This window comes from Coenobita brevimanus, chromosome 84 (assembly GCF_032717465.1).
Source record: "Coenobita brevimanus isolate Jiangsu-jjx chromosome 84, ASM3271746v2, whole genome shotgun sequence".
In the NCBI taxonomy this organism is placed as follows: Eukaryota; Metazoa; Arthropoda; class Malacostraca; order Decapoda; family Coenobitidae; genus Coenobita; species Coenobita brevimanus.
In genome coordinates this window covers 46,497,379-46,516,047 of record NC_137037.1, presented here as the reverse complement: position 1 = coordinate 46,516,047, position 18,669 = coordinate 46,497,379, and the positions used below count along the sequence as shown (strand labels likewise).

Genomic DNA, 18,669 nt, shown 5'->3' with positions numbered 1-18,669 from the left:
AAATCGTCTGGGGGCAGGAAAAATCAGCTATAGTTCTTTCACCTTAACCTGGCCCAGATGTTTTGTCCCTGTGCAGCTTATTTGACGTAGCTCAGTGGCGGAAAAAACACTTCTTCGTTACAAGCATCATATTCTATTGCTGCGGCTCTACATACTTTCCGTAGCACTTCTTCGTTACTAGCATCATATTCTAGTGTTAATCTATTGCTGCGGCTCAACATTCTTTCCATAGCACTTCTTCGTTACTAGCATCATATTCTAGGGTTAATCAGTTGCTACAGCTCTACATCCTTTCCGTAGCACTTCTTCGTTACTAGCATCATATTCTAGTGTTTTATTGCTGCGGCTCTACATTCTTTCCCTAACACTTCTTCGTTACTAGCATCATATTCCAGTGTTAATACATTGTTATAGCCTGCAATACTACGGCTCTACATCCTTTCCATAGCACTTCTTCGTTACTAGCATAATATTTTAAGGTTAATGTATTGTACGCTCCAGCATTCAAGATGAAAAAATGGCAAGAGGGAAAAAAAACAACTTAGAGTAAAATGAGTATAGAAAATTGCCTTATTGAAGTTGTCAAAATCATAACGCAAATTTAGTCGGAAGAGACAGAGACAGACAGACAGACACAGACAGACACAGACAGAAAGAGAGTGAACGTACTTGTATGTGTGTTGTAAGGATGTTTTGTGTGTTTTCAGTTCGTGTGCGTGTGTGCTCGTGTGTACAGGATAAATGGTGTGTGTACGTGAAGGTGTGTGTGTATGGAGTATTCGTATAGTGTGTGCAAACGATCGTGTGCGTGTGCTTCAGCATGTAGGTTTACTGATATTGCTTGCACGTATCTGATGCACAGACTTACATACATACAGTCCATACATACCCTATACATACACACACACACACACATACATACATACATACATATTAAGAATACCTACATCCATCCAGACATACATACATACATACATACATACATACAGTACATACATACACACGTACATACATACATACATGCTTGCATCCATCCATCCATACATCCGTCCATCCATCCATCCATCCATAATATACATACATACACACATACATACATACACACATACACACATACATGGTAGTAATAGTATTTGTAACCCTAAGCTCAGACAGACCTGCTCTCACTGGACTATAAATAATAATGTTGCTCTTCTGTACTCCCCCCTCCCCCCTTCGGTAGGGAGGAGGGAAGTTGAGGGACGTTTATATAACCGGGCAGAGAGTTTTAGCCGTGCCACCACGAGAAGGCGTCCCTCTTCAGCATCCATATATACATACGTGCGTCCATATAGTTACATGCATATATTCATAAATTCAAACACACATACACATACACCTAAACACACACACACACACACACACACACACACACACACACACACACACACACACACACACACACACACACACACACAGCAGAGTCCCCCCTGCATTTCCGTACATTACCTGTTAATGAAAGCGATGGGGAGGCTTACCTGGGATCCTGCCCTGGACGGCTATGCAAATGACGGGGCTTAGGTGTGTATGCGGCAGGTGTATTAATTGTATGCACTGCCTGATGGTGATGAGAGAGAGAGAGAGAGAGAGAGAGAGAGAGAGAGAGAGAGAGAGAGAATGGCTGTTTAATTGTATGCTCTCAGTTTTATGCTATTCCCCTCTTTTAACGAATTACATACATCTGTTTTAAGTAATTTTATGCCTCCAGTTTCTGTCCCTACTCATCAACGACCCATCTCTTTCTAACACATCGCCTTCCCTTACCTACACTCTTATTACTGTCTTCATTCGTTTATATTTTCCTTTTATTTTCACTGGCTTCCTTTTTTTTTCTTCCTCTGATTTGCTTCTTCCATCGTCGTCTTTGTTTCATCATGCTCTTTTTTATCTCCTCCCTTCCTAGTTATTTTATTTCTGATTTGTTGTTCCCATCTTTATCTTTATATTTCAGTACTTCTATCGTCTCCTTTTTATTTTACTTTCTCTGCCCTACTAATTTTCGTTTTTTTACGCCTTTGTTTTCCCTGTTTGCTTTATTTCCCTGCTTTATTTTTCCCCAGCATTACCTTCATTTATCTTAACCCCCTGCAGGCCCGGACTTCCCTACGTTCCTGCTGCCGTTCCGGAAGCCCAAGCGGATCCGGACGGCGTTCAGCCCGAGCCAGCTGCTGAAGCTAGAGCAGGCCTTTGAGAAGAACCAGTACGTGGTGGGCGCAGAGAGGAAGCAGCTGGCACAGTCCCTCAACCTCTCAGAGACACAGGTGGGTGGGAGAGAGCCGTGGTAGTAGTAGCAGCAATAGTAGTAGTAGCAGTAGCAGTAATAGTAGTAGCAGTAGTGATAGTGTTAATATGCTCTGTGCACTTTAAGCTGGTCTAAAATTGTCGTCTTTCCATGTTGAATGCTAAGATAACAGTAGATTGACACCAGAATATGATGCTAGTCACGAAGAAGCCCTATGAAAAAGGATATAGAGCTGTAGTATTATCTTGTTCTGCCAATAAGATACAGGAAATAAGTTGCAAAAGAACGAAAATCTATTATTATTATTATTATTATTATTATCGTCAGCATAACTATCAGTACCAGTGGCACTGTCATTATCATCATCATTATCACGTCCATTTTGATTCAGCTATTCATGTGCTAATCTTTCGTTTCCCTATTGGCTCTTGATTGACCAATGAGCTCCCTCCTTCTCTCTCTCTCTCCCCTCCCCTCCCCTCCCCTCCCTTCCTCTCCCCTCCCCTCCCCCCCTCCTTTTATTCAAGCTCCCCCTTCATATTCAGCCTCTTTATCCCCACCCCCCCTTACATTGTGCTTCCTCGTCTCTCTCTCTCTCTCTCTCTCTCTCTCTCTCTCTTACACGTATTCCTTTCCCCCCCGCCTCCCTTTCCCTTTACATTCTCTTTGTCCTTCCCCCCCCCCCTCCTGCTATTCCCCCCACCCTTCACCCAGTTTCTCATGACCCTCCCTCCTCTATTCATACCCCCTCCCCCCTCCTCTGCCCCCCTCCTAACCCTCACCCTTTCCCTCCAACCCCTCCCCCTCATCCCCTTTTCCCCCTCCTTCCCTCCAAACCCTCCCTCCCTCTTTTACCTCCCCCTTTACTGGACCCAAAGCAGGAAGAGACTAACTAGGAGAGACCGTATTCTAGGTGACAGGGGAGGTCTCGTAATGTCTGTCTCTTAGTGATTTATTTTGCATATTACATCTTAACATTTACCTGTATCCTTTTTATATCGTTTTAATTTATATCGTTTTTATATCGGTTTGTCTCAGCAACATTCATGGGGAAGCGGAGGTGTAATGTGCAAAATAAATCGCAATGATAAAGGTATTGCGACATCTCCAAAGCCACGCAGATTATGACCCACAGATGTAAGCAGGATGAACAGGGTAGGGAATGACATATGATGATGATGATGATGATGATGATGATGATGATGGTAATATGAAAAGAGCGTACGTAAAGTAATATCTGCATGATGATGATGATGATGATGATGATGATATTTCTCTCTCTTTCTCTTCCCTGTCCTTCTTTCCTACTCCTTCTTTCCTTCCTCTGTCTTCTGTCGTCGCCCGTTCGTATAGGTTGCTCGTTCTCTCCTACCTCCTCTTTTTCTCTCTTCTTCCCCTTTCTCTCCACACCCATTCCTTTATCTTCTCCGTTCCTTCATTTCCTCTTCTTCCTTCCTACTTTCTTCTTCCTTTTCCTCTTTGTCTCACCTTTCTTCTTCTATTACCTCTTCGTCGTTACTCCATTCTTCCTTCATTTCCTCTTTTCCTCTTTTTCTCTTCTTCCATTTCCTCTTCTCTTATCCTCCATTCTACTCTGTCTTTTTCCTATTTCTGTCTCCTGTTTTCCTCTATTTCCTCATTCTATCTCTTCTCCTCCATTTCCTCTTCCCCTCTCCTCCTCCATTTCCTCTTCCCCTCTCCTCCCCTTCTCCTCCAGTCTCTCCAGCCCCTCCATTTTCTCCCTCCCCTCTCCCTTCCTCTCTTTTGTTCGACCCTTCTGCCATGTTGTTCTTCCCCTCGCTGGTACCAGGCCCTCCCCCCCCCCTCTCTCTCTCTCTCTCTCTCTCTCTCTCTCTCTCTCTCTCTCCCTCCTACTGCTTTTCCCCTCTCCCTCCTGTGTTTCCTTCCTCCTTTCTCCCCTCCCTTCGTCCTTCCCTCCTCATCCTTCCCCTCCTTCCCCCTCTTCCTCGTCTATTCACTCTCACTATTTTCCCATCTTAGCTATAATTTTCCTACCTCATTTTCCTTTTCAATATTTTTTTTTTATCATGTCTTAAAATTTAACTCCCACTTTCACCAGATTTATTTAACTTACGATTTATTCATTTTATTTACTTATTTATTTATTTATTTATTTATGATCTAGAGGGGTTATATAAAGCCTTCATTAACCCCTTCAGTGCGAGAGGCCGTAGCTGTGCTGAATAAAGTCGTCTGGTGGTGTGTGTGTGTGTGTGTGTGTGTGTGTGTGTGTGTGTGTGTGTGGTTTTGTTCGTATGAATTTCTGTTATTATTATTATTATTATTATTATTATTATTATTATGCCATTCGACGTGACTTAGTTTCTTTAACCATTACACTACAAATATTTCTTCTTTCTTCTTTCTTTTTTACATTTCCTCAGGTTACCGCAAGACGATTTATTCCAGGTAGGAGGGTTGTCTATAGTGAAGGGGTTAATGAAGGCTGTATCTGTCTGTCTATCTGTCTATCTGTCTGTCTATCTATATATCTATCTATATCTATCTATATGTCTGTCTATATGTCTCAGGGGTTTTAATGAAGGCTGTATTTATCTGTCTACCTATCTAACTATCTGTCTGTCTCTCTATCTATCTATTTATATGTCTGTCTATCTATGTGTCTATCTGCTCACATGGAAACGCACCTCCTGAACTGAAAGTACTTGTCTGGAGATAGCAAGAATAAACGAAGAAAAGATGCCATCGTAGTGAAGGAGTTAATCAGTCAGTCGCCAGTCAGTCAGTAAATCAGTCAGCCAGTCAGTCAGTCAGTCAGTCAGTCAGTCAGTCTTGCTTCCTCTTCCTCCTTCTCATCTAACCCTTTTCGTCTTTCATCCTTCCCTCCACCTTCCATCCTTCCTACCTTCATCTCTTCATCTTCCTTCCGCTTTTCATTCTTCCCTCCTTCCTTCTACCTTCCTGCATCACCTCTCTTCCTTCCTTCCACCTTTCTTCTTTCATTCCACCTTTCTTCCTTCCTTCCATCTTTCTTCCTTTCTACCCTCTGTCTTCCCACTTTCTCCACCTTCGCCTTTCCCCTCCCTCTACCATTACACTGTCTTCCGTCTTTCCCCTTCCCCTCTCTTTCCCCCTCCCCTCTTCCCTCTCTCCTCCCCTCCATTCCATTCTTTCGTTTCCCATCTCTTTTCCATTTCCTCTTCCCCCCTCCTCTTCCTCTCCTTCTTCCTACCTCCCCTCCCCATTATCCCCTCCTCTTTCCCCCTCCCTTTCCCCCTCCTCTTCCCCTCCTTCTTCCCTCTTTCCCTCCCCATTACCCGCCTCTCCCCCCTTACCACCATCTGACCATCCCCAGTCCCTATAAAACACCTGGCACAACCATAAGGACTAAAACCCACCCTCTCGACCAGGGACTCTCGACCTTATGCGTGGGGGTCACAAGGTCCAATTTTCCCCCAGCGGACAAAGGGAAGACACCCCTAAAGATCCCACGGGCCCAGAGAGTCGATAATCCCGTGCTTTATAAAGGGGAATGTAGGCTTTATGATCCTTGCGTGTATAGCCCCCTCTTGGCCTACTGGGGGAGGGGGTACTGTCATATATTGGGCATTATTGCGCTATGTTGCAGCCGTGTTGACAGCCTGTGCACACGCCACCCACCTCAACACAGACACACAGACACAGCCATGGGGGGACAGTCATAATCTACACAGCCAGAAATACACACACACACACACACACACACACACACACACACACACACACACACACACACACACACACACACACACACACACACACACACACACACACACACACACACACACATCAATATATCCGTATATGGACATTTACCTCTACACTCCACAAAGGCACCTCAACACACCCACACTCAACACGCCCACACCCACACCCAACGCACCCACACGCAACACACTCACACTGAACACACCCACACTTCACGCATCCACACTCAACGCACCCACACTCAACACACCCACTCAACACACTCACACCCAACACACCCACACCCAACGCACTCACACTTAACACACCCACACTCAACACACCCACACCCAACACACCCACACCCAACACACCCACACCCAACACACCCACACTCAACACACCCACACCCAACACACCCACACTCAACACACCCACACTCAACACACCCACACTCAACATGTCCACGTACCAAGCTACTATTCTCGTCTCTCTCTCTCTCTCCTTAAATCTTTCTCAGTCTGTCTTTCCCCCTGCCTATGACCTCCAGTCTTTTAAACTCAGTGTATCTGGCATCTCCAAATAAACAGGTCGTGATTTTGATTTTCTGTTGTTTAGCTTTCATACGAAGTTACTGGTTTTACAGACTCTCAGCCTTTGGTTCCTTTTTTTGCGTTTGAAAAGACTAACTCATGTTCCTTCATATTTGCTTAAAAAATTAATCACCACCACTACCACAACTACCGCAATTTCCAACCACAACCACTACCACAACTACCACAACCATTATCCACCGTGACTACCACCTCAACCAGTCACCACTACCTCTTCCTCCTTTGAAACCATTTACCGCCACCACTACCACGATTACCACAACCGCAAGCCAACACAACTACCAATAACCACCACCACTACCACAAATACTAACCACCACCACAAAGACTACCCACCACCACAGCTACCACAATTCCCACCAACCACAATTACCACCACCACCACTACCACACTCACTCACTTTTAAAAGGAAGTGAAAGAAATAAAACCTGCCCAGTCACCCTCGATGCGAAAAAGCTTAATAAAAACCGAAAGAAAGCCTGCTCATTATTGCCTTTAAGAGCTCGATTAAAATTTTATTGCTGGATGAAAAAAGTATGAAATGAAAAAAAATATGAAAAAATGGCGATGAATTCAAAAAAGCCCTTGCGACAAACGAATGATGAGCAGAGGTCGAGAATATAAGGGTCGATTACACAGCAGAGGTTGAGAATAATAAGGGTCGATTACACAGCAGAGGTCGAGAATAATAAGGGTCGATTACACAGCAGAGGTCGAGAATATAAGGGTCGATTACACAGCAGAGGTCGAGAATAATAAGGGTCGATTACACAGCAGAGGTCGAGAATAATAAGGGTCGATTACACAGCAGAGGTCGAGAATATAAGGGTCGATTACACAGCAGAGGTCGAGAATATAAGGGTCGATTACACAGCAGAGGTTGAGAATATAAGGGTCGATTACACAGCAGAGGTCGAGAATATAAGGGTCGATTACACAGCTGAGGTCGAGAATAAAGGTCGATTACATAGCAGAGGTCGAGGATGTAAGGGTCGATTACACAGCGAGGTCGAGAATATAAGGGTGGATTACACAGCAGAGGTCGAGAATATATGGGTCGATTACACAGCGAGGTCGAGAATATAAGGGTGGATTACACAGCAGAGGTCGAGAATATAAGGGTCGATTACACAGCAGAGGTTGAGAATATAGGGGTCTATTTCACGGGGCAGAGGTCGATTACACGAGGTAGAGGTCGAGAAGAGAGGTCGAGCGTGATGGGGTAGTCTCGAGGGAGCAGTGTGTCTGACGAGCAATATTGGGTCTCCGCTGCGGCTTCTGATGGGGGGAGGGGTATGCGGCAGGGGTGGTGTGGGGAAGGGGTATAGGAATTAGGTGAGGAATATAAGGCTAAAGAGAGCAGTCATCATCATCATCATCATCATCATTATCCTCCTCCTCCTCATCATCATCTTCATCATCATCATCATCGTCATCATCATCATCATCATTATTATCATCATTTTCAACTTTTACTGAGGAAATTCCACATCTTCACTTAATTATTTGTTATTAGTGTTTATGGATGTTTTATGTAGTCTAGGCCATAGTGTGTGTGTGTGTGTGTGTGTATTTCACCGGGTAGGTCAGGATCACGTGATGGTTTTGTGATCATCGGCATTTTACCCTCCTGGAAGAGAGCTGAGAGCTCATATAGTCCGATCTAAGGGCAAAGCCTTGACCTTCACACACGCACACACCCATCCTCTTGCTCAAGGAGGACAGTGACCACCCGTTTTGTCAGTGAAACTTTTTCGCATCCCGAGCAAGGCGCGAACCCCCGTCTTAGCAGATGCTAGGCGAGAGCGTTACCACTGCACCAGCAATGTGTGTGTGTGTGTGTGTGTGTGTGTGTGTGTGTGTGTGTGTGTGTGTGTGTGTGTGTGTGTGGACAGATCCTAAATTAGGTTTCCTTTTGTCCATTTTTTTTCCTGGAAAGAATTGAAGAACTTTTTTTTCAGACTTTACACATTTGGTTCTTTCTCCTTTGCATTAAGAGAGAGAGAGAGAGAGAGAGAGAGAGAGAGAGAGAGACGCAGGGAAAGTACGAAGAAATCACAGGTCCAACAAACGATAAAATTAAGGTGGAAAATGTCAGTCACCTGGTAATGAAGCAGCCATAAGTATTCGTAATGTTTCAAAATGGTTCCCCCAAGCAAGATGAGGAATATAGCAAGGCAAACTCTTCACTGGGGTAAAAATATATGATTATGCCTCCGCCGTGCCGTGAACTGAGCGAAAATATTGACACGACGCGGTAAATCTGGCCTGAAATTATGACACAAACAGGATTCATTTATTTCGACTTTTCTCAGTTTCGTGTGTGTGGGTGGGGGGAGGTAGAGTGGGGGTGTGGGTGTGTGTGTGGGGGGGTGCGGTGTTTGTGGGGGTGTGTGGTGTATGTGGGGGTGTAGGGGGGAGTGTCAGGGGTGTGGTGTGTGTGTGTCTACTGTATGTGTGTGTGGTGGGGGTACAGTTAAATAGGGGGAGGAGCTCATAAAAAGGGCGAGGGGAGGAAGGGGGAGAGGACAGAGGAGGAAACTAAGAGGTAGAAAAGGGGAGAGGGGGAGGATGGGGAGAGTACAGGGGAGGAAAGGGAGGTCTAGGAAGTGGGTGAGAGGTAGGAAGGGAAAGATGAGAAGGGAAGAAGGATGAGGGAGGGAAGGGAGGAAAAAGGAGGGAGAAAGGGGGGGAAAGAAGGGAAGGGAAGACGAGAGGGGAAGGAGGGGAAAAAAGGGAGGGATAGGGGAGGGAAAATGAGGGAGGGAGGAGAGAAAAAGAGGGGGAGGAGGGAGGGAGGGAGGGAGGCATAAAAGGGTAGTCAACCATCTTATAAATGTGACGGAAGTGGGAAGGTGTGTGTGTGTGTGTGTGTGTGTGTGTGTGTGTGTGTGTGTGTGTGTGTGTGTGTGTGTGTGTGTGTGAGAGAGAGAGAGAGAGAGAGAGCCGCCATCTGTCTCCATGTGGTTGAACGACTGACCCTAATAGAGAAGGAAACCCTGACGAACAGAGACGTAGATAGATAGATTAATAGATAGATAGGTAGGTAGATAGATAGATAGGTAAACAGATAGGTAGACAGATAGTTAGATAAAGATAGATAGATAGGTAGGTACGTATTTAGGGAGAGATGGATATGTAGATTATATAGGTTGATATATAGATAAATACGTAAATAGATAGAAGGATAGAATGATCGATAGATAGGTAGGTGGGTAGGTTGATATATAGATAGATAGATAGCAGGTAGGTAGGTGGACTGGTAGATATATAGATAGACAGATACAGATAGATAAATAAAAAAATCAGTAGATTAATAAACAGGTCGGTAGGTAGGTAGACGGACAGGTAGATAGACAGGCACATAGACACAGAGATACGGAAAATACATACGTACGGAGAGAGAGAGAGAGAGAGAGAGAGAGAGAGAGAGAGAGAGAGAGAGCGGTGGGCCCATATTAATTGTAGGCTTAGAAGGCTGGACGGTACATCATCACCACCACCACCATCATCATCAACAGTACAATCACCACCACTGTTACCATCATTATAACAATCATCATCATTATCATCATCATCATCACCACCACCACCATCATTAACATCATCATCATCATCATCATCCGCTTAATCCTTGTCATCGCACCGAAGGAGTTAAGTCAGGAGAGTCTGTCGATAATATAATAAAGTCGATAGAGGTAGGTCGATTTATAGGTAGTGAGGTCGAGTTGCAGGTGGTGGAGTCGAGTTACATGTAAAGAGGTCGAGTTACAGGTAAAGAGGTCGAGTTACAGAGGGTAAGGTCGAGTTACAGAGGGTGAGGTCAAGTTACAGAGGGTGAGGTCGAGTTGCAGAGGATGAGGTCGAGTTGCAAGCAGTATGGTCGAGTTACAGGGAGCGAGGTCGAGTTACAGGTAGAGAGCTCGAATTACAGGTAGAGAAGTCGAGTTAAATAGAAAGAAGTCTGTGTACAGGTAGAAGTCGAATACAGAAAGGCCGAATTACAGTAGAGAGGTCGAATTAAAGCCAGTGAGGTCAAATTACAAGCAACGAGGTCGACTTACAGGTAGAGAGGTCGAATTAAAGCCAGTGAGGTCGGTGGAGAATGACCCTCGTCCCACGTAAATTAAAAATCCCCACATTCTTAACAGCAGGTGGAGTGGGGGAGGGATCAGCGTAAAAGAGCGAGCCTTTTTACACCCAAATGGAGTATTAATATTATCCGCTATACAAATGAGAGGCTTCCGCTAATGAGGTGCATAATTACGGGGAGTTCTAGTAGGTCACACACGCATTACCGTAGCGACTGTGAATGGAGTGCGAGGAGGAGGTGAGGAGTGGTGGATGACCGAGGGAGTGGGGATGCAGAGAGAAGTGTGGAGTGGGTTGGGGAGGGGAGTGGGGGTGCAAAGGGAAGGAGTAGGGAGTGAGGAAGGTGTGGAGTTAGGGGAAATGTGAGGCTGGGGGATGTATGAAGCAGGGAAGTTTGGAGTGGGGTAAGTGGGGAGTGAGTTATGGAGTAGGGCTGTTAAGTGGGAAAGGTATTGAGTGAGGGAGGTGTGGAGTATTGAGAAGTTTGAGGGGGCGGGGAAGTGGAGTGGCAGTGTATGGAGGGAGGGAGGTGTGGAGTGGGAGAAGTGTGGAATGGGGGAGGGGGGGAGGTGTGAGTGGAGGTGTAGTAATAGTAGCGTCATTAAAGTGAAGTGCATTGCCAGAGGGAATCAGCTGTAGAGTGGGTAGGTTGTATGTCCTTGTGTTTATGGTGCTGGAGAGGGACGCCTTCACGTGGTGGCACCGATATGGCTGGGTGATGAAGCTGCCTGGTTGTACAAACGCCGCCCCCTTTCCCATCCCTATTCCCCGAAAGGAGGATGGTGGACAAAAGAAGGGTAACTTTAGCTTGTGGTCCACCGGGTTCACGTTTCAGAAGAACCTGCGGCCATAACAGCAACAACAGCAACTATCACTACTATTACTACTACTACTACTACTACTACTATTATGTGTACATAATATTTTTTTTTACGTGAGAGTAATATAAAGCACACAGCAGAGGGGTATTGACGAGGAAGGACACTCTGTGACGTTCGGGGAGAAATGAGAAATACAGAAAACAAGACACGATACTAGAAAGGAAAATTATCGTTGACCTTTTGCTTCATCTTCCTTATTCCTTCCCCATTTTATTTCTCCTGCTTCTCCTATTAATTCCTTGACTCATCTGTTTTTACTTTCTCATTAATTCTCCTACTATTTTTCGCTTGCTAATTCTCCTACTCTCCTTACTTATCCCTTGTTTATAAATTCTCACACGTTTCATCTGCTACTAATTCTTCTGCTTATCGTTCTCCTAATATTTCGTCCCTTGATCTACACTATATAATTATCCTAGATACCATTCATTCTAATTCTCCTATTCCTTCCATTCTTCCTCCACTCATCTATATGGTCCTCTCTCCTATTCTCCCACTCCTCATCTCCTGCTAATCCTTCTCCCCCTCTCTTTCTCTCACTGATCTCCCACCCTACATACCCCTCCTGCTAATTCCCCTACTTCCTCCACTCATATCTCTCTCTCTCTCTCTCTCTCTCTCTCTCTCTCATCATCATCATGTGCTAATCCTTCTCTCTCATTCACCCACTGATCCAACTCGCTCTTTCTCATTCTCCCACTCATCTCCTGCTAATTCTCCTACTTAAGCCTCCCCTGCTAATCCCCCCACCACAGCAGTAGCAGTACCTCGCCGCAACGCCCCGCAATTATCCCCCAAATTATCGTTCTATAAATACAAGCCAGGCCGCCGTGCTAAAGAAGGGGGGTTGCAGGGCCCCCGTCTTAATTAGTCCAGTTTTACGCCTTCGTCGGGGTTTATGCGCCCTGGGGGGGTTGTAACTCCTGGACACTAACACGCCGTGGAGGGGGGGGTTGTTGTGGGGGGGTTGGGGAGGGGGGGTTTAGGAGAGAGGATGTGGGGGGTTGAGGAAGGGGAGGGCTAGGGTAGAGGATGTGGGGGGTTGGGGATTTAAGGTCGAGGTTGGGATGGGGATGTGTGGGACAGGAGACGGTCAGGTGGTGGAAGGGGAGGGTGGGGAGGAGTTGACCTAAAAAGGGGTGGACGGGTTGCAAGGGGGAGGATGGGAGGAGGCTTGGAGAGGGTTGGGTTGGGGAAGCGAAAGGTTGGGGGACTTTGGCCTAAAAAGGGGCGTTTGGAATAAGGGAAGGGGAGGGGAAAGGGAGAGTTTAAAGGATAAAGAAAGGTAAGAGGAAGGGGTCAAGGTGGGGAAGAAAAGATGATTTGACCATAAAGGGTGTATTTGGAACGTGGAAGGAGCCATGATGGGGAGGGAAGGGGATTGGGATGGAGAGGGGAGTGGGTTATGGTTGAGAGAGAGAGAGAGAGAGATGAGGGTGGTAGAAGAGGGGTAGAGGGGTGTAGCAGAGCGGGTTGAGTGGGGAATTGAGGAGGAGGGGGAGGAGAGTGTGTAGAAGAGAGGGGTGGGGAGGAAGTAAAGAGGAGGGGGAGGGGAGAGGGGAGGAAGAATCGGGGAGTAAGGGGGAGAGGGGTGTAGAAGATGGGGGTGTTAGTGATGAATGCATGTTTCTTATCACCTTAAATGATCTTAAAAGGGGTGGAAGGTCTTTAATTACTTGCAATAAATGACCGGGGCATCCGCGGGGGTAATTAGTGCAAATAGTGGGGCATCTGTCTATCTAACTGACTGCCCATCTATCAAGTGAGCTATCTTTATATCTGTTCTCTCTCTCCCTCTCTCTCTCTCTCTCTCTCTCTCTCTCTGTCATGTGAAAGGCGATATAGAATAGTGAGGGTGGGGGTGGATGATTCTTTTCTCCCCCTTGTGTTAAGCTGTAAGTAACCTCGTAACTCCTGTGGAATAGAAGGAAGGCAGAGAGTGAAGGGGAGATGGTGAAGAAATGAAAAACAACACGAGAAGAAGAAGAGGAAAAGGAGGAGAGGAAGAAAAAGACGGAGAGGGAGGAAGAGGAGGAGGAGGAGAAGAAGAACAGAAGGAGAAGGAGGAGGAGGAGGAGGAAAGAAGAAAAAAAAGAAGAAGAAGGAAGAAGAGAAAGACAACAAGATCCCGCTTAGAGATTTTTGCCATTTTCTGAGAGAGAGAGAGAGAGAGAGAGAGAGAGAGAGAGAGAGAGAGAGAGAGAGAGAGAGAGAGAGAGAGAGAGAGAGAGAGAGAGAGAGAGAGAGAATGTAGTTACGAAAGGGGGAATGGAGGCCTTTTTTCCTTTTTCCATGTAGTACTAATGAAGGTATACTGATGCTAATGAGTTTTTTATTGTCAAGGTAGATGAGTCAGTGTGGGGATGATAATTTATTTTTTTATTTGTCTATTTTTTTTTTTTAGTTTTTGTATCTCCTTTTTATACGGTATCGTTTTTATTGTATCTTATTTCTTCATTCCATTGCTCTGTCTTCTCGTTAATATTCGTCTTTCTTTTTTTTCTTTATATGTTATTGTGGTTTCCCTTTTTATGTGTTTCTCTCTCTCTCTCTCTCTCTCTCTCTCTCTCTCTCTCTCTCTCTCTCTCTCTCTCTCTCTCTCTCTCTCTTAATTTATGTATTGGTTGCCTTTCACTCTTGTCTCATGCCTTCCTCCTTGTTTATCATCTTATTGCATCTTTCAAATATCTTAATTTACAATATTTTCTTTCTCTGCTGTCTCATTTTCCCATATTTCTTGTACTGTTGTCTCATCTCCTTGCTTTTTTTTTTTTTCTTTTATATTTCGTGTTATGCATATTTTCTCTCCTCGTTTTCTCTTTTCTTTTCTTTTTTTTTTATTTTCTTCTCATGTTTCTTCTCTCTTCTCGTCTCACTTTTTTCCTTCTGCTCTCATTGATATTTTTTCCTTTATTCCTCTTCTGATGTCTTTGTTCCTGCTCCTCATTTTCGCCATCTCCACTCCCTTCTTTTCCTCCTTCCTCCTTTCCTGTCTTCCTAACTTTACTTTCTCTCCCTCCCACTTTCATCAGTCTTCTTTTCCTTCCCTCTGTTCCCACTCTCCCTATCTTCTTTTCCTTCCCTTTGTTCCCTCTCTCCCTTTTCTCTTTTCCTTCTCTCTGTTCCTTCTCTCCCTCTCCTCATTTCCTTCCCTCTGTTCCCCCTCTCTCTATCCTCTTTTCCTTCCCTTTGTTCCCTCTCTCCCTATCCTCTTTTCCTTCCCTCTGTTCCCTCTCTTCCTATCCTCTTTTCCTCCCCTCTGTTCCCTCTCTCCCTCCCCTCTTTTTCTTCCCTCTGTTCCCTCTCTGCCTATCCTCTTTTCCTCCCAGTTCCTCCTTTCTCCCCGTAATAATTCTTTCTCTTGATTTTTCAACCAATCACAGCACAAGGGCGGTGAGCAAGCGTCTTCTGATTGGTCATTGCCTTTTCAACACCCACGAATCAGGAATCAGTGTGTGTGTGTGTGTGTGTGTGTGTGTGTGTGTGTATTATTTTTTTTCCCTTTATATTTATGATTAGCAGTGCAATCCGATATTTCATGGATCAGCTAAATATGAATAATCTTTTAACCACAGCATCTTGATCAACTTTCCAATGTCCACTCGGGAGGATTAGAACTGAGCCTTACTTTGTTTTTTCCTGGTTTACGCAAATTTCCAAAGATATTTTCCCTTTTTACCACGTCCCTTCTTGTCATAGCTTCTAGTGGTACCCAAGATATCCTTCCTATATCTTGAGGAACATTAGATATTGTCTTTGTGGGTCAAGATGGGAGCTGTTCACTTTCCCCTAATCTCAAAGTTCAGTTTATGTGGTGTTTACAACCCTCAAAAAAAAAAAAAAATAATAATAATAATAAATAAATAAATAAATAAAGGATCAGAAAAGACCCTGACCGTGCCACAGAAAAACCTCTTTTAAAAATTTCCCTTGAGAACGATCCATCCCTAAAAATTATACCGCCACAGGAATTAAAAGAAGACCACAGAAGCCTAAAAAGATCCCAGAACGTCCTAAAAAAAAAAAGACCCTAAAAATAAATTTCCGATTGACCCTATAATTCTGCTAAGAGTGTGTACTCCTGGGTCAAAGGAACTACCCCAAAGACCCCAAGAAATCCCCCAAAAGACCCCCGAAAGACACCAAAATATCAAGAAAGACCCGAAGAAGAAGAGAGGAAAAAGATTATCCGAGCGCCCCTGTAATCCTGCTAAGAGTGTGTATTTCTGGCCCAAAGGAACTACCCCAAAGACCCCAAGAGATCCCCAAAAAGACCCCAAAATGATCAAGAAAGACCCCAAGAAGGAGAGAGAGAATAGTATCCGAGCGACCCAGATGCAATACCTCCCAGTCCCAGAGACCTCAAGAGATCCCCAGGAAGACCCAAAAAGACCAAGAGAGACCTCAAGAAGAAGAGGAGAAAAAATAGCCCAGCGACCCTGTAATCCTGCTAACTAAGAGTGTGTATTCCTAGGCCAATTAGCGTGAAGGATGGTCTCGCTAGAAAGGACACCGCCATTACATTCATTCTGGCAGTCGTTAGCGTGATGGACGGCACACACACACGACACACGCTAACGCACGTATGTCGTATGTCGTGTGTGTGTGTGTGTGTGTGTGTGTGTATGTGTGTGTGTGTTCTGACGGTGTGTCATTTAAGCCGTTCGCTATTATATCGTCATCATCATCATCATCATCGTCATCCTGTCACATTAATCCTTCACAACAGTAATATCATCATCATCGTCATCATCATCATCATCGTCATCATCATCATATTTAATCCCCTCATAAAAGTATCATCATCATCATCATCATCATCTTCATCACAAACCCTCCATTTCGAAACCTCTTTCCTACGCTGAATAAAATCGTCTAGATACAGAAAGAATATTATTTTAAGAAGTCATCATAAGGAAACAGATAAAACGTACAGATATCATCTACTGTGAAGGTGTCATTTTTGGTGTCATAAGCTAGTGATTAGATTTTGGTCTGTCGTGGTAGTAGTGTCATTTTTTGGTGTCATGTTATTGTGTCCTTGTAAGCGATGTTTATGGTAAGTTGAGATAGTAATTGTGTCATTTTGGGGTGTCATGTTATTGTGTCATTTTAATCGATATTTATGGTCTGTCGTGGTAGTAGTGTCATTTTTTGGTGTCATGTTATTGTGTCATTGTAAGCGATGTTTATGACTGTGAACTGTGTCGTGCTGTATTTTACTCGTATTATTATATGTTGTAGTCTTTAAATCCTGAAGGGTAATTTAAGTCTTATCGTGTCATTTTAGGCGATGTTTATGATGTTTATGGCTAGGAATTGCATCATATTGTATTTTTATCGTTATATTTAAGGGTCCTGGAATCCTGAAGTGGAATTTAAGCACCTAATTCCTGACGGTCATTTGTGGAGCGCTTGTGGTTAGATGGTATACAGTAGTTAGCCTGCATCCCACCCTACCTAGTGCAGTTAGCAGTGATACGGGAAGATCAGACACGTGCCATCTGCGTCACGTGCTTCAGAATTTATCGCCAAAAATTCGGAGCTTCCATTCGCTTTTATTTCCAGATATTCGTGTCCTGTCGTGGTGTCAAGTACAGGGTTTTCCAAATATAACGCCCCTCTTCCACTCCGTCAGGCGATTTCTTGTGTGGAAAGGATGTAGAGTTATACAGTAATATTGTCTCATTCCGCCACTGAACGACTGAAAATAAAAGCAGTGTGACGAAAAACTCTGCCTAGAAAGTGATTTGTGTATAGGTCTTTTCAGTCGACATCATCTACATCACCCCCGTAAACTCACTCCCCATTCTCGCACTCCCCATCCTCCCCTCGTAATCTCCCTACCCCATTTTCCTCCCCCCCCATTCTTTTTTTTCCCTTTTTTCTTTCTCTACCACTCTTTCTTCCTTTTTCCGTATCATCTTCTTTCTTCCCCCTCCCCCCCACTCTCTCTCTCTCTCTCTCTAATTATGACCTACACCCCCAGTATTATCAGGCCACACAGCCCCACCTCATCATCATAATAAACTACACCCTGCTACACCCCCCTACCCCGTCCAGAGAGGAGTGTATAATGATTTAATTCAATATTACATCGTTCAGTTCCTGCCTTGATGAAAACATGGGGAGATTGAGTGGGGAGATAGTGGGGTGAGGGGAGGGGAGAGTGGGGGTGAAGAGGGAAGGGGAAAGTGGGGGAGGGAGAGGAGGAGGGGAAGGGGAGATGGAGGGGAGGAGACTGGATGGGGAGAGGGGAGGGGAGGGAAGAGTTGGGGATGGAGAGGAGGAGATTGGGTGGGGAGATAGTGGGGAGAGGGGAGGGGAGAATGGGAAATGGAGAGGAGGAGTTAGGGTAGGGAGAGGGGAGGGGAGATTGAGGGATGGAGAGGAGACTGTGTGGGGAGATACTGGGGAGAGGGGAGGGGAGAGTGGGGGTAGAGAGGAGGGGGAGATGGGGAGGGGTGGGTTTTGAGTTTGGAAAGGAGAATGTAGAGGGGAGAGATGGAGAGGATGGGGAGGGGAATGTAGTGGGGGGAGGAGAGGGGAAGGGTAGTTGAGGGATGGGGAGGGCGGAGAGAGAAGAGATTTGGATGGGGGATAGAGAGGGGAGAGTTGGGAGGTGGAGTGGGAGGTTGGGAAGATAGAGAGAGGGAGTTGGGGTGGAGAGGGAGGGTGATTGGAGATGAAGAAGGGGAACTTGAGGGAGATAGTGAGGGGGTTGGATTGATGGAGGGGGGGTGGAGAGGAGGAGGAAGAAGGAATGGGGAGAAACAGGGAAGGAACTTAGAGAGAGAGAGAGAGAGAATTACTAAAGAAAAAAATGAGTAAAGACAAAGACACAGCAAAAGCCTTATTAGTTACATATACTAGGCTGTATCTTCTATAAGGCAAAGATTAGGAATGAGATCAAGGTACAAAGAAAGACAGATCGTTAGAGTAAATGTGGATAGAGAGGAGAAAGAGAAAGGGAAAGATGAGGGAAGGAGAGAGAAAGGAAGAAGGTGAGGTAAGGAGACGTAGAGCAGATGAATTGATAAGAAAAATGTAGAAGTAGTAGTAGTAGTAGTAGCAGTTGTAGTAGTAGTAGAT

The 18,669-nt window shown here is 45.0% G+C and overlaps 1 protein-coding gene across 1 annotated transcript in view; it reads left to right on the top strand.

The window, feature by feature from the left end:
• E5 (empty spiracles homeobox protein E5) overlaps nucleotides 1-18,669 on the top strand; it is a 60,591-nt gene that overhangs the window by 33,167 nt on the left and 8,755 nt on the right. Inside the window, exon 2 of the mRNA XM_080280360.1 lies at nucleotides 2,131-2,300. Within this exon, the coding sequence (XP_080136486.1) occupies nucleotides 2,131-2,300 (170 nt within the window). The remainder of the gene's footprint in view (nucleotides 1-2,130; nucleotides 2,301-18,669) is intronic.